Source organism: Ctenocephalides felis, unplaced genomic scaffold (assembly GCF_003426905.1).
Source record: "Ctenocephalides felis isolate EL2017-DRISC unplaced genomic scaffold, ASM342690v1 CF-g0.4_SCAFFOLD_03571, whole genome shotgun sequence".
Classification (NCBI taxonomy): Eukaryota; Metazoa; Arthropoda; class Insecta; order Siphonaptera; family Pulicidae; genus Ctenocephalides; species Ctenocephalides felis.
Window position 1 is genome coordinate 28,738,007 of NW_020539725.1, and position 17,469 is coordinate 28,755,475.

The following is a 17,469-nucleotide window of genomic DNA, read 5'->3' on the forward strand; positions in this document are numbered from 1 at the left end:
AGTATGACCTAGAAAGCTATGGTATCTATCGTCAAAAAAATAATCATAAAAATCGTCAAAATTTTTTTTTTAAAAACTTTATTACAAGAAAACGGTCCGGCCGATCTTTACCAAAAACTAATCAGCACGATTCCCAACCAATATCTATCGAACGGTTTTTGAATTTTCAGAATCGATTCAGAATTGCGGGCTAAAACGTGGACGAAAAATTTTTCACTTTTCTGCAATTTACAAAGAAACGGCCCGGCCGATCGCCGCACAAAACTCAGAGACGATAGTCCTCATCGAGATACATCAAATGGTTTTTAAATTTTTGAAATCGGTCCAACCGTTTTGGAGAAAACGTCGATTTACGGCAAAAAATCTGTTCACACACACACACACACACACACACATACACACACACACACACACACACACACATACTTTTTCCAAATTTGGTCTCATTCGATTCAGAATGGCTCGAAACGTCGAGAAAACATAAAATTAGCGATTCGGATTTTTTGATGAAAACATAAACTTCTCCTACGGGAAGTTAATAATTTAAACATATACTTCTTATCACATTTGAATGAGTTTAAAAATTGACCTAGTTAATGTGAGATCTAAATTTTGTTTATTTTTCTTTATTATTAAGAGTATTTTTACCTGTGTATGAAACGTCTGGTTGGAAATGTGGTAATTGTGGCCTTGGCGTAGTTGGGAATTTAGATTCAAAAACATTTTGTTGGAAGTTTGTCTTTTGCGTAGACTGGTATTGGTTGAAATCTTGCCTTTGACTAGTTTGGAACTGGTTAAAGTCTTGTCTTTGGGTAGTCTGGAATTCTTGTTTGTATGTTGATTGATATTGGCCGGTGGTTGATTGTTGGAATTGCGTATACTGTGGTCTGGCAGTAGTCGGGAATTGTGGTCTAGGTGATGACTGATATGTATCTTGAGGGAATGACGGGGTCTGTGGTGTTTTAGATGATTGGTGGAATTGAGGACGTGATGTCGTCTGGAAAGTATTTTGTTGGAATTGTGGTGTTTGTGGTCTTTGAGATGGTTGGTTAAAATGAGGTCTAGGTGTGGTTTGGAATGTGTTCTGTTGGAATTGTGGTACCTGAGTAGATTGTTGGAAGTGAGTTTGTTGAGTGCTGTGGTAAGTGTTCTGTTGGAATTGTGGCACATGCGGTTTCAATGTTGTCTGGAAAGTGTTCTGTTGAAATTGTGGTACTGATGTAGTTGGGAAAGTATTTTGATGGAATTGTGGTACTTGGGGCCTAGGTGATGACTGGAAGTTATTTTGTTGGAACTGAGTTTGTTGAACATTTGTTTGATGATAGTTTGAGCTCAAAGAACCAGAACCGGTTTGATGAATTTGGCCCTGGGGCTTGAAAGATGGCTGTTGGAACTGTGGTTGCTGGGGTCTGGGTGATGATTGATAAGTGTTCTGTTGGAATTGCGTTGTGTGTTGGAACTGAGTATTTTGTTGTTGCTGTTGATGTTGATAGACAGTGCTCTGAGGTCTCTGACTAGATGGTTGAGGACTAAGTGGATGTTGATGTGGTTGTTGTGGTTGTTGTGGTTGCTGAGGCTGATGAGGCTGTTGAGGTTGCTGAGGTTGCAGTGGTCGCTGAGGCTGTTGGGGCTGCAGTGGTCGCTGAGGTTGTTGGGGTTGCTGTGGTTGCAGTGGTCGATGAGGTTGTTCAGTTCGTTGAGATTGCTGAACTTGAGAACTGCTGCCAGACAATGACTGACCCTGCTAAAGAAAAAAAATATAAATTTAAAACTTGGCTATGAATTAATAAATAATGCAAATAGAATTAGTCAAATGACTATGTTGAAATAAACCTAGTTATAAGCTATCACAAAGACAACTATAAATGAGGATCATCATAGAACAACAAGTTCCATTGATGGCCAAAAGCGATTAAGTTTACAAAATAATTTTAATATAATTATGAATTCAACATGACAGTTTTATTAAGTCATAAATCATTTTTAGTGTCGCCTAGGCTATTAAAAAATCAGGCCAAGGTTAAAGGGTTAGGGAATTCATTAACTATCATATAATGTAAACAAGTATCGCATAAAAAATGCATAATTTTCCCATAAATATGTCAAAAATTATGCAAATTTTTGTAATTATGTATAATCATCACTTGATACAATGACAGTTCCTGAAAAAATTACTTGGTATTGAAAATATATGAAATTGTTGAATAATAAATATGGTAATGAAGTTGATCATTTAACGTAATTTGTATATATAAATACATACAAATATACAAAGATAAAAAAAATATTCAAATTTTAATTGACAAATTTTGGTAAAAATTCTGAAAAAAATCTTTAATTTATGTACAGACAAATTATGATCTTGTTTTCAAGGAACTTGTTCAGTGATCATTATACACAATAATATAGTTATTTGCGACCATGACAAAATGGTATTACTCATGATCCTATGTATAAATATATGAATCCGAATATATGCAAACTTCAGGCAAAACACGTCATATTTTTATAAAAAGTAGTAGCTGCAATGTTTGACAATCTCTGTCTCTTACATATGAAATTGTATGTGATGCGATCCTTCATGATTAAGTTTGTATGATATGACACAAAAGTATGACCACATATACATTCATATATATAAAAGATTGTTCATATATATATTTACTTTATTATTTAAATATAACAGTTCATATTCATATGTGTAGATACTTATAGAGAGCTTAATTGTATGGGTTAAAAACATATCAATATGAGGTAAACATATTAATATGTTAATTATCAATTAACTAATATTAACTTTATCTTGTCATATAGGAAATAAAAAAATATATCACTTAGAGAATAAATGACTTATACATAAGCAGATCATGGTTTCTAAATCTACAGACTTATTTTAACAAATATCTATACAATAAAAGACAACAATATCGCAATTTTAACAATCTCAACACAAAATCGAAAATGCATTTCGAAAAATGTACTTTCGAGATATGTTGCCCATTTCACTAATTGTTTCAAAATTTACTAGAATCATAAAACCAGTATCATTTTTGAATAAAAAATTTATGGTTTATGATTTTAGAGTCAATGAAATAGATGATAAAATAGTCGATATTGTGATAAGTAATACATAACCAAAATAAAGCACCAAAAGCCATTTATTCTAAATAGAAAAAAGAAGCTGACTCCTGATCATAATAATAATAGTTACCGATAATATATACATATATTAAAGAATACTCTTAATTGTTATTAAATATATATACGGCGTTTATAATGAAAATATATTAAAAATCTAATAAATATTAAATATAATAAACTGAATTGACGAGAAATAAAATATCTATATATTGGGTTCACATTATTACAAAAATTTAAAGCCTTTGAAATAATTATTTGCCAATGAAATGAACTTTAAATGCTTTTTATATATAATTCATAGTAAGAAACTGATAATTTCATATCAACCTAATGATCAGATAATTAAGCTTAAAACAAGAGTCAACTTCTCCTTATATAGAAACTACTAAACAACAACAACAGAGAGGTATAAAAATTACTACATCTACCTTATCTTAACTTAATCTTTATCGACTATACCTGTTGATTATTGTTGACTTGAGGTTGTTGCCTGTGCTTGCTTTGGTATCTTTCACCTTTGTATTGTCCATTGTCAAATCCTCCAAGATCTGGGTTGTATTGACCAAGTTGACTTGCTGGCCATGGGTCAACGTAGTCGGGGTCACGGCAACATTTTCCAATTTGAGGAGATTCCTTTGTGGATTCTGGGAGAAGACAATCCTGAAAGATAAAATATAATGTTATCGAATTTCATGCATAAATCAAATATAAAGCTCTGGTTAGAAAGTTACAGTTTCTGAAGTTGCAAAGGTTTAGGTTAAAAATCAATCTTGGGAGTTTGGGATCAGTTTAGGCAAAATAACAAATATTTTCACTAATTTTTCAGTGAGTTTTTTTTATTTTAGTAATACTAAATATTTATTAATAATAAAATAATACATTTTATGCTTACCGTTAGTGGTACTCTATATTCATTTTGCCTGGGAGTAAGAGTGACAGTAGATTTTGAAATTACACCTTCGAATGTGCAGAAATCGATGTTGACGCATTTCAAAGCTGCTGCACAACCGTGTTGAGGAAGAGGAACTGGCGCCACTTCTGGTGAAAAATAATATGAAAAACTTTTTGAAAATGTTAATTAAATGTTAGTTTAGATCACTTATATAAATTTCCTTTTAGTTATAAAACTATTTGTGATAGGTTACACAATTTTGTAAAAAAGTAAGTAACAATATATGATTTCTTGATTTATATTTTGCGATACAGAACTATTGGTTCAGAATTTACATCTCTATTCATCAGTTATGAATAAAAATAAATAATTTGACAAATAGTGACTGATATGTTTTTTTCTTTTTTATGAGCTATTTTTCCTATTTCTACTCCAATTTTTCAATTTTTGATAAGTGGAAATTCTTATTTACCATTTTGTTGTTGTGGCCTGATTACAGTTGGTGAGTTGTTGGTTCCGCCTGCTTGTTTGTCTTCTTCTGGTACTGGACGCTTGGGTGGTAGGATGGAGCCAGCGGAGATTTTGGAGCCTAAAATATTTAAGAATCATTAATAAATATTTCTATCAAGTATATATACAATATTGTGATAAAAATTTTAAGTCATTTCTAAAATATATAATAGAAAGAGATGAAAAAATTTAATATTTATGTCAGTACCCAGAAATATTTGTACAAGATTTTATTATTACTTTACAATCATATGAATTTTTCAGTATTAATTGAAATTGACATCCTGAAAAGTGCTGCTCATCAAGATGAATAACAAAGAGTTTATAATTTTTTTTTCAAATTATTGTATTAAGATTTTATAAACAGATTTGTATTATTTAACATATTATGCATACAATTAAAGGAAAAATACTTTTGAAAATTTGTGAATAGTTTTTATTTATTTGATTAAAAAACTGTTTTACTTATTAGTCACATTTATTACGATTTTCTATCAAAGTTAATAAATTTTTGAATATATATGATTAAAAATTTTATGCAGTTCCTCATAATATTATCATTATTTTCTGTTGTTTTATATTATATATATATATATATATAAATGGGTATTAAAAATCAAATTTACTTAATGCTTTACTGAATATGATTTTCCGTGCAATTTTCTTCAATATTTCAGTAGATTAGGTAGTTACCTGAGAAATGTCTTTCATCATCGACAGGTGGGATGTAGGCATCAGCTTTGAATGGTTTCTTCGTAGCCTCGTCAACGCTGGAAGCGGCTGGCAAATAACCTTGTGTGGGTTTGGTATATTGATAGCCATCAGCATCATCTGCAACCACAAGGTACAATTAACTACTCACATAAATGTAATACATCTTATTAAATCAAGTATGAACTAAGAAATAATTTTTATTTTAAATCTATCTCTGGTCTATCAAAAATCTATGGATAAATCCACTCCTTTGTTTTCTCTTATTGCATTTCATTGGCGTAATATAAATTTTTGGTACTAATTTTGGTGTAATGGAATATAAAATAATTTGTAGCACATATTTCAATTGCATTGTTACAAAACTGTCTTAAAAATTATTTAAAACCATGTTCTTTTTTTATCAAATTATTAAAATGTACTACGTTTGAGGCTACCTCAAGTCAATTTTGAATATTATGTTGGATGTGAAATGTATTTCTTTAATTAATTTATAATATCTTTAATATCGATGATGTCCAAAAATGTTTTGTTCATAAGTACATTGATAATTCTATATAAATGATATGGGGGATCTGAAATTGATCTTGGGTAGTAACAACCTTACAATCTTTAACTATTATTAAAATGCATATAATAATTTTATTTCTTGAATAAAAACTATTATTATCAGCTGTCACTACTGCGAAATTTTTGTATTACAATGTACATAGAGTTGAAATTAAGTTTTAATATACCGCCACGAATTGATAAAATACCACGATGTTTTTTAAAAGCTGACAATAATTATATGATCATTTACCTTGAGAGGTGTAAGAAGGTGCTTGACGAGGAGGCTTGGCTCCGAATTTATTTTTGGAAGAACCTTGTTCAAACTTAGCATGTGATTCAACGTTTTGGGTTCCAGCAGCAGTATATTGATCTTCAGCTCCAAATCTGATGTCTGTATTTGGAAAAAATATAAATTATACAAATAAAGAATAATATATGGCAAAGATCATTATCAGCAAAATAAATTAATTGCGAGGCGTTGAAATGGTTTTGGCACCACTTTGATATAACATAGAAAACAAAAAAGGTAAATAACCAGAAGGGTATCCAGAGAAATATTATCAAGTTGAGCACTGAAATTAGATGTCGAATATAATAACGTAATATGGTTTAAACAATATCAAAATATAATCGAACTAATGCAAATGTCAGAGTATAAGTATTAAGAAAATTATATTTACAATACTGAAGAGTTAAAGGCGCTTCTACAGTCGCTAAAATTTGAATTTTTATTCCAAAAATATTAATTATCGTAACTTATTCCTCAATTTAATATTTAAATTTTATTATAACTTGAAACTTATATTTAACAAAATCCCTCCAATTAACAAAAATGTGAAGTTAGAAATGGACGGCTCATAATTAACATTAATTATGAACCAGATTTACTACATCATTGAAGGAAAAGCTGTCCTTAAAGCTTTTTAAAATCCTCTTTTATTCAAATATAATTTTGCTACATGCAAAAGATGAATTTTTGAATGAATATGAAGTCATAGTATAATCAAATTTGCGGCACGAGCTAGGCTTAATAAACTAGAAACTGATTCAATAAACTTGTACGTGAAAGTATCTTCGGGTAAATTTCCTGATCTTATTTTAATTTTGTTATGAATGTATATTTTGCTGATACAAGCTTGTGATATGTTGTGAAATAGATATTGATGCATAATTGTAGAGAATAATGTGTATGTAAACGCTATATTTAGGTAAGCAATGTTGAAATAGATATGACTATAAATTTTCTTACAAGTTAAAGAAACGAGACATGTTGAGAAGCTACCTAAAGATTGTCAGAATAAATTTTCCATCAACTAACTATAGAGAGAATACAAATAAAAAACTTAAAATTTACAGGAAAATATGTACGAAAAACATATATTTTTATAGACTAATTTTTTTTAATTGGAACTTAATGAAGAATTAATCTTAACAAATATTTTTCCATTTTTTTGTAATAAATTAATCATACTGCTGTTACAACTATTAGAAATTAAAATAAATTACTAAAATTCATTTGATATGAAGATAGAAATATTACCTATGGCAGGATATTGAGTAGTGAAAGCAGAGTTTAGTGGCACTGAAAAGTAAATTGCATGATATAAAAATGTTAACCACAACCAACTTATAATATTGTTAATGTAGTTAAATCAATATTCAATAAATTACCGTCATAGTTTTCTGGGATCATACAACACACTTCATGGCCTAAGCAGTATCTAAACTGAAATAGAAAAAAAAATTTAAATACAATAAATAATTAATAAATATTTGTGTCCAATATTACACTATAATGCTCAAAAGAAATATTTTCAAGCTAAAATAGATATAACTAATTATTATTAATATTATGTTGCTGATTCAAATCTGCAAATGTATATAAAATGTGGAAATACCAAATAAACATGGTCACACTTCTTTGCAAATATTTCAATTCTCGATTTCATTCATAAAATTGCAAATTTTTAAAAATTCAATTAACACATTTTCGTCCGCCAAATATTCTCTAACCTAGAAAACTACACGAAACTAGAAATTTCTAAAAATGTCACAAGTTATCACATATAGATAGTAATAATGAATACACGACAAAAATTCTCGAAGGTCAAACAATCAATCAAACAGCAAGTTTGATATTTACTCTAACATAAATTTGTCAAGACGATGATAAATGATGCGATGCTAAATGGTCAATAGGCTTTTAATAAAAAATACATATAATTATTTAAACATACATATGCAGATCGTTTACAAACACATTGAAGATGCAGTCAGAATTGAGTAAAATTTTAATTTAATTACAGGTGTTCGAATAAATTGTGCTGAGTTTTTCAATCAAGTCGCCCACTTAATTATATAGATTTTGATTTATTGCGAATACATGAAATGCACGACCTTTCTTTTTTAAATAATCATTACTTAAAAAAACGGCAAAACAGATATTGTAATTTCACATGTATTTAATATATATATATATATATATATATATATACCTACTTTTTGAAAAGTTTCAAGTAACATTCGATGAATTAAAGTAAATTTAATAAAAAGTATATATATAGCAGGGCGAGGCACAAAGGTCCAATTTGACTTTGGGCAAATATAATATAAACTATATTGTGAAAACCATAATAATTATATCACAACAAATAACACATCAAACGAACAATTATCTGACTACGTTCAGTAAACTGCCTTCTACTTCATCATTGTAGAAATGTGTTTTTTTGATGTCCTTCAAAAATTTGTTATCTAGACCTTTTTACCCTATAGGCGTGGTAACTTGAAACGGGCAGGTGGCAAAAAGGTTTAAAGCCTTATTATAATTTTAAAGGTATTTTACAAAATAATTACATTTTTAACTAATGCTAAAAAACTACCAACGGAAGAAAATACTTTTATTATGGATTTTCAAAAATTACCATTCACCTCCCCCATTTCAAAAATTACCGTTTTCAACTCAATGTATCTTTTCAATCATCTTTTTTCCTCAACTTTTAAATATTGCTGTTAAACAATGCTTAATTTTACTGATTTTTCACACATCTGTGGTGGACCTTTTTAATCCCGGACCTTCATATATTACTACCTATTTTTCGATAAATTCTGGGAAATTATAACTGGGAAAATGTTATTCGACAAAATGTCCATTTGATCGATACCAAATTAAGTTCTGAATTTAAATAACATAAATAAAAAATAATATAACCTAGAAAATGTTTTATAAATACCAATGAGTATGTAATTATACAAATGAGATCTTTCAGAGCACCGTGTTTGAGAAAAATATGCCAAAAAGTGCGTTTTCATATTAACATTTCAAAAAAGTTGATATTTTGAGTCTCTAGTAACACTTGCGGCCCGTTTACTAACGTTTTTGTATATAAATAAAACTAAAAACAAAACTACTTACTACAATTTAATCATAATTAAATAATATTCATGTAAAACATCCTATTAAACGTAATTGAACATCATCTGTCAAAAACCTTTGGCATTTCACGTATTAGCCACCGTCCATTGTTTTATTTAAATTACGCAAAGTTTCTAGGTTGTCATTGTTTTATTTAAATTACGTAAAGTTTCTAGGCGATTTTATAATAATATCTCACCTTTCCGACCATCTCTGGATTGAAACGAATTTTTCAAGACTAAGACTGGCCAAATCGGTTTAGCCGTTTTCGAGTTTTACCGAATCATTTGATCGAGCGCTCCATTTTTATATATAAGATATAGCAAACAAGAAAATAATGAAGTCCTACCAAAAGACAGTTATTCTGATAAAAAACGTAATATTCAATAAAAAAAAATGGATTTTAAATCATATTCAAGATATTGAACTCATTGTACCTCTTCCTGGATTAGCAAAACTTAAAGTTGCGGCCCTGTTTTTGACTTTAAAAAATATGGATACCCTAATATTAGGCCACTAAACTTATGATAAAAATTCAACATAATAATAGGACTAAAGCAAATTGAACATATTCGCTATTGAACACATATAACATACGTATTTCTCCCGTACAATGGGTCGTACGTATAGTTTCAAGTGATTTTACAATCAATCGTCGCATTCAATTTAATTCATTGATAATTCTCGTTAATGTCGCACGTGTATGTCGCAGCATTTATTACCTATTGACGGCAAATTGATCGATGCGAACTGTCGCAGGTAATTTGATTTGGCATTTCGCGGGACGAATCAAGTTTCATTTCGGTAGGTCATTAATTTAAAAATCGCGCTCTTAAAGGTCGACGGAATACGGGTCCGTTGAGAAACCCGAATTCTGCCAAAAATAGTTGTAACCAGCGAATAAGTAAACAACAATATGTGAGAATATGTGCACACGGCAAATAAACCACTAAGGCCAAGTTTAATTTAAAATTCATATTAAGTATTGTAAGTGAGGTGCAGTTGAACAACATTACGTAATATGGTGTAAGAGATATATTTAAATGAATTTGTATAATAATAGGATTCAGAGTTATTTTCGGTTTATCCCAAATGCATAATTAATTCAATGATATAATTAACGTGTGATGATAACTTATTTGAAAATTAAAATAACTAGCTAACAATACTAATGTCTCGCTATACAAGTGATGATGGATTATCAAGAAATTGGCAGAACAGCCATAAAGATGAATGCAGTATGGCTTCAGCATTATGTAAAAAACATCTTAAATTTTTTCAATAAAAATAGCATGTTTGAATTTTTTCATACTTTTAGCATTTTATCTATCTTTATGAAAATTATTCGATTACTAAAATGACTATTTCAAAATAAGGTGTTTGTGGTGCAGGAATTGGGAGGGTAAAAAAATTAGAGCTGAATGTACTTTTTAATTACAAATTATAAAAAAATTAAAATAATAAAAATTTTGTTAAAAACTGAAAAAAATTCTTAAGGATGGCCAACCCCTACCAATTAAAAATAGATGTTGACCGAATCTGTCATACTGTCAATCAGAACTGTAATATTCTGAAGGAATTTAGCATGTAAAAAGTTATGAATAATTGTTAAGCTTTTTCGAAAAATAACTACAAGTTGACATGAAAGCGTTTCTAATAATTTCTCGTTTTTTTCTTCACATAATTTTGATTAAAGTTATCGTGATTTTTTCATTTAATATTATATAAGAGTATAAGTAATCTTTTAAAAAAATTGTAATAAGGCATAAGTTGTAATATAATACATGAGAATTTTTTTAAAAATAAAAACATGTTAACAATTTTAAATTAGTTTAAATAAAATATTTAACAAAATATCTATTTGAAATGTATTAGAGAAATATGTAACTTTTCTATTAATTTTTTATATTTATCAAAGAATATCATTATTTTCCAAAATTAAAATGCTCAATATGATTCTAGTTGTTTCTTTGACTCATGCTTGATATTTCCCGTACAACTTTGCCAAATTCCTTGAAAAATTTATGAATTAATGGGTTCAAAGTCTTCTAAATCAGCAATTGTTGCTCAAAATATTTGCATCACTGTATTTTGCAACAATCGTAGTTCTGCAAATTGTTCCAAGGTGCCAATAACAATTTGTCAAATGGCGCTAATTTTTACTAATTTATGATCAATTTAAATACCGATTCAATCGAGAAATGTGCCAAAAATTGCATAATAACAGATTATTTCAAACATTCATGATAATGATCAGAGATTCCACAGATTCGCAATTTATTATTATGTTATAATAAATATGAATTTATTGAAGTTATGAAACGGTAAATGTCTAAAAAAATAGACTAGAATATGACATTAACAAATTCGCGTTCATAAATTATAAAAATACGCCTACAAACTATTTATTATATGGAATACAATAGACAGATAATATAGTTGTAAATAATAAAACAGTCAGATGTATCAATAACAGTGATTTAAAATATTCATATTTTGAATTGGTCGCATTGCAAAATGTTATGAGTAAATTGATATATGTTTTCATTATCTTAGCAACTTTTCAAAAAGCATCATTTTCTACATTCTATTAAAAACTGTATATAGACAATCGTTCGACATTTTGTTATTTAACTGAAATCTTTTATTTTCTATACTGATGTCATCTATTTAACTACTTAAAAACATAATAAAAAATCTTGGATAATGAATATTTTATTAGAAGATTTAGTTTTATTATTCTGATTTTATACAATGATTATTTTCGATTATATTAACAAGGTGACAATCAAATAATGACCTAGAGAAAAAAGAAACATAGAGAAAATAGTAGACATTTGCAACAATTTGAGGACACTATCTAATAAGAGTGACCTGAATTAAGCTCAATTACTAAATATTCAATTTACTCAAGTTGATACACGATAATCATCTGAACAACACCTATAATTGTATTTAATGCTTAATAAATTTGAATGTATAATGAAAATGTAGCCTTTAATTTATTTTATTGGTTTTCAAGTTATAAGTGTAGTAACTTCAAAAGGTTCATTTATTTTACTCAAAAAAATAATGATAATATTTCCTAAAGAACCATAAAAAATCATTCCATTTGTATTTTCTGAATCAATAAAATTCCACGCCTCGTAACACAAATAGATACCCTTGACAACTGCCAAATCACAAATTTTGCAAGACAGTGAAATTAGCAAGAAAATTAATACGCTGTCATTTAAAACGCATTTATTATATTCCAATAATTTATTCGGTGTTGATGTTTAACATTTTCTTTCATAACACTTTTATACGCAAATTTCTTCACGTGAGTAGATGGGCATGTGGTCGTTAAACAAAAAAGCCTTGTTAATGCGAATTCATTAAATATTTCATGTACATGTTTGATATATTGCCAAATAATTTGACAGAATCCGTAAATATTAATATAAACAAAAAATTGCCAAAACAAACGTAGCTATTAATCATGGTTAATAATATGCTTGTATGTTGGCGTGCAAACATGATTTATGAGAAGACATGTTCGACACATATAATTGATATTTAATTTATATATTCATGTGGACACAGTCTTGGGCAAGAGAAAAGGCTCAATTATGAATACCTACACAATGAATGACAAATAATATTTAAAATTGCCTATTAGTATTACTATAAAAATATATCACTCAATTGATTTGCAAATGACGATAAAAAAATTCTGTTAATTAATGTTGATAGTTTTTTACCTGATATTTATGGAAGTATAATATAATTTAAATAGTACAAAAAACACATTGCAGAAGCTTATTGTTTGAGAGAAGCATAAAATGTGCTACAATCGTTCGTTTTTATATAAGAGCATAAAATTGAGCCACATAAAATGTCTTATTAAATGATAAGGTCAGGATAATGAAAAGATAGCAAAAGATCTTTATAATTTTCTTATATACCGCATATATATATATATATATATATATATATATATATATTTCAATTTCAGCTAAGGATTTTAGATAATCATTCATTATGAGATTCAATACTGTACACTTCTTAAAAAATCACGATCATAAATCTAAATTATAAATTTACCTGACATGTACTAACTAGAATTTTCAAGAAATGATGTTAAACTTTAATTTTTAAGTATAATCTCTTTTTAGAAAACTGGCTATAAAATTTGAATAAAAACGCAGTTCTGTTTCTGATAAAAGAAAATGAGCTGCATTAGAAACATCAGCGAGTGAAATGTCCCAATGAGCATCGTTTTCTAATGCCACTGTCTTTAAATTTTGAAACAGAATATATATATATATATACAGTAGAACTCCAATTATCCGAACTCCGACTATCCGAACTCCAATTATCCGAACTCCGACCATCCGAATCGCCGATTATCCGAATCACTTTCAGAAAAAAATTGTCCAAAAAAAGTCTAAGTGCGCTATTATTCTTCCACTAGCAAAGCCAGTGTAGGCACATTGTTTGTTTTGATTTGACGGAGATGTTTACAAAACAATGATTTTTATTTCTAAACTTGTACATTTTTAACTCGTTTAAGTACATTTTATTTATATTTAAATCATGTGAAAATGTCATGTTTCTTTCATTTAATTCAATAAAAAAATAGTGCAATATCAAAACGTTTTTTGATATGCAATATCGAAACTTTTTTTCTCTCCAATGGCAATTTTTTAAAAAAACTCCGATTATCCGAATATTTGATTATCCGAATGGGTCCCGGTCCCCATTAATTCGGATAATTGGAGTTCTACTGTATATATATATATATATATATATATATATATATATACTAGCAAACCCGACAAAATCCGTTTCGCCACCAGATGGTTTCGTGAGAAAGATGAAGATTTTTTTTTTGTTTTATGTTTAAAAAGGAAAAATTTGATTTTATTACACAACAGTAATAAATTTATTTCGATTACAAAAATGAAGTGTTTTTTAGTTGAAATTCTCTAAGTAAATGAAAGTGAATCCGCAAATTATCCTTTTCATTGAAGTGCTCTTTGGTAAACCACATTTTTTGTTTTTTGGTCTGACGTTAACACAAACAAAGCGGATGGTTTTCCAACTCGTGAACAGGCAACGTATAACTGCCCATGTGAAAAATAATGATTTTCTAAATCCATTTGAAATTTATCCCGCAAACACTAAGCGATTGGCCTTGCGACTTGTTATTGCGAACGCAAGGCAAATTAGAAATTCGTTTGAAGTCAAACGGAAGACCAGTCGGAATCATTGGTATGTCACCAAATCGCCAGCAATTTTTGATTGAATGGTGAAATTCAGTGCGTGTACAACATTATTCTTTGCGGCAAGAATTGCTCGTTGACTTAACCAAGCATAATTCTGAATCGCCAGCAATTTTTGATTGAATGGTGAAATTCAGTGCGTGTACAACATTATTCTTTGCGGCAAGAATTGCTCGTTGACTTAACCAAGCATAATTCTGATAATTTTCACTAATGTCATTACTCGAATTTTTAATTACGGTGCATGAAGTTCCAGCAATTTGCATTAAGGCACGATTGTCGAAATCGGTTCGTGCGTTTTGGGGTTATATCGTCAGGAAGAAAAACCCGACATATATATATATTTATATATATATATATATATATATATATATATATCAATTATTTGAATAAGTTTGAGTTGTCCAATAAGTTATATTTTCAATAGTTCAGGTGTGATATCAATAAAAGATAAATTGTAAAAAATTATCAATAAAATCACATATAATATGCTATATTCATTTATATACGATAATTGTATATTCTGCCGACCTAAATAAGTATTTCTTTTTTTTAAACAGTATTTAAATTACACTTTAATTATCTGGAGGGCACCATGTCCAATTGTGCTCTACATACGAAAACGGGCGCGGCGGGAGTTCAGAGTTGAACAGGTTTTGGTAATATTCAATTTTTATTTATTTTATTTTTCAAACGAAAAGTTCAAACCACTTCGTTCAGATAACCTAAATATCGGAACTCGTACGAAAGCGCAAGTGAACTTGCGAGAATATGAGAATAAAAATACCAACGCGACGTGTGTTGTATAAGACGCTTATGAGCAATTTGTTTATGAATTATTTTACGATAATGTCAAATACACTTTGGATTTAATTTAATGCGTAATTTACATAACGAAATACTAAAACACTAAAGTTATAAAGTCTCTAATGATTCATATTGCCTGTAGACAAAATGCAACTTTGTAAAAGCTTAGGTGAGGTAATATATATATATATATATATATATATATATATATATATTGCAAACAATCCAAAAATATCAAAATATAATTTTCCTAAGTATAAAGAACATTGTATATTTTTTTGTCTTGGGTATTCTTTTAATTTTTTTAATACTACTTCAGATGAAATGGGCAATTCATATAAATACTGTTTGATTTCATAATGAATAAATTATAATGATATCCCAAATATAAGTTTTGCCATTATTTCCCACAAATTTTCCAAGCTTTTCATAAAAAAGATCAATCAGTATTTGACAAGGAAAATACATAGTTAAAAACGTGTACCGGCTCGCGAATAGAATTTTTATATATTCATAATTCAATTGTACCACAAGTAGGATATAAACAAAAAAGTGATTAATTGTATCTGTAACATTTGAATGACAGTGTTCTTTGTGTCAAAACAATTCAAACCATATATTTATTATTTTCAGAAAATATGTTCGATTTAATAAATGAAACTAGCTTTCTTGAATATTTTATCTCTCAAGAATCAATTCGAAGATAGAACTGGGTTCGGATAGTCACCTTCGTGTAAAAGAGCCTTCCAATATAAATAGAATGTACCTACTACAAATTTATAAAATCTATGAAACAATACCTTTTAAATAAAAAAGTTCAAAGTATTTATCAAATGTATAACTACAGTATATTATTTAATCAGATTACTGCTATTATTACTACGTGAAAGGCTCACTTACAGCTTGAGCTAATGTAAACGTAATGTCAACAATTAAACTAATTAAATGTAGAGTTACATTTACTGTTAGCATAGTTATTAAATCATTCGTGCCAATAAATAATATAGTAATTAGCAAAGAAATAAAGATACGCCAAAGATTACTTACAAGAATAAATGTTTCGCACATTATTACTATTTTTAGTAATACGATAATAATAATAATAAAAGTAGAAGTAGCAAAGATTAAAATAATAGATTTGTAAAAATAAGTCATTTATACATATATAGTAAATCGACAAAAATAATATTGAAACATTTACCAAAACTTTACAAAATATTTCAGTTTTTCCTATAAAAAAATATGTAATAATTCTTTACGATATGTTGCTAGCACCTATAGTATTTTTCACGAGAAAAAACTGTAAACTTTTCTTAGTCAGAATAAAAAATGTCTCAACCTTATAACATGTTATAGTTGGGAGTACTTTTTCCACAATATTTGGGTAATTCAAACGCTATATATTTTAATTCCAAAAATTTTGTTTATACTCTTTCTTGAAATAATTTGATTGTGAAAGCACTATTTTCATCGTATTTTCAAAATTCGACTCGTATTTTTATTGCTTAGACTCCATTAGTTTTTTTTATTTTTGTTAAAGACATATTGAGACGATATGCAACTACAAAGAAACAAGCACCAAACTTGTCCAATTTATGGTCAAAGATGAATATTTGGCATTGTTATATTAGACATATGTGTAACTATCAGATTTTATCTAAAATTTTAATGTAAAACAACACATATTATCAAAACAAAATATCAAAATTGTTAAAAGAATAAGATTTACTTATAACTGAAGTGAATCGAATTAGTTATAATATGGTATCTACCGTCAAAAAAATTATAAAATTCGTCTAAAAAAATACACTTTATTACAAGAAAACGGCCCGGCCGATTTTTACTAAAAACTAATCAGCTCGATTTCCAACCAATATCTTTTGAACGGTTTTTGAATTTTCTCATCGAGATACATCGAATGGCTTTTCAATTTTTGAAACCGGTCCAGCCGTTTTTGAGAAAACGTCGATTTACGACAAAAAATCTGTTTACGCACACACACACACACATGCTTTTTACAAATTTGGTCTCATTCGATTCAGAATGACTTGAAACGTCGAGAAAACATAAAATTTGCGAATCGGATTTCTTGATGAAAACATAAACTTCTCCTTCGGGAAGTTAATAAATAAAGATTTATAAAAACCATTAATATATCTCAATGAATTTCGAAT

The 17,469-nt window shown here is 28.5% G+C and overlaps 1 protein-coding gene across 1 annotated transcript in view; it reads right to left on the reverse strand.

The window, feature by feature from the left end:
• LOC113385228 overlaps nt 1-17,469 on the reverse strand; it is an 86,673-nt gene that overhangs the window by 12,871 nt on the left and 56,333 nt on the right. Inside the window, exons 4-11 of the mRNA XM_026623060.1 lie at nt 7,478-7,532; nt 7,347-7,388; nt 6,057-6,197; nt 5,237-5,374; nt 4,506-4,622; nt 4,034-4,179; nt 3,601-3,801; nt 649-1,744 (exon numbers count right to left, since the gene is read on the reverse strand). Of these exons, the coding sequence (XP_026478845.1) occupies nt 649-1,744; nt 3,601-3,801; nt 4,034-4,179; nt 4,506-4,622; nt 5,237-5,374; nt 6,057-6,197; nt 7,347-7,388; nt 7,478-7,532 (1,936 nt within the window). The remainder of the gene's footprint in view (nt 1-648; nt 1,745-3,600; nt 3,802-4,033; nt 4,180-4,505; nt 4,623-5,236; nt 5,375-6,056; nt 6,198-7,346; nt 7,389-7,477; nt 7,533-17,469) is intronic.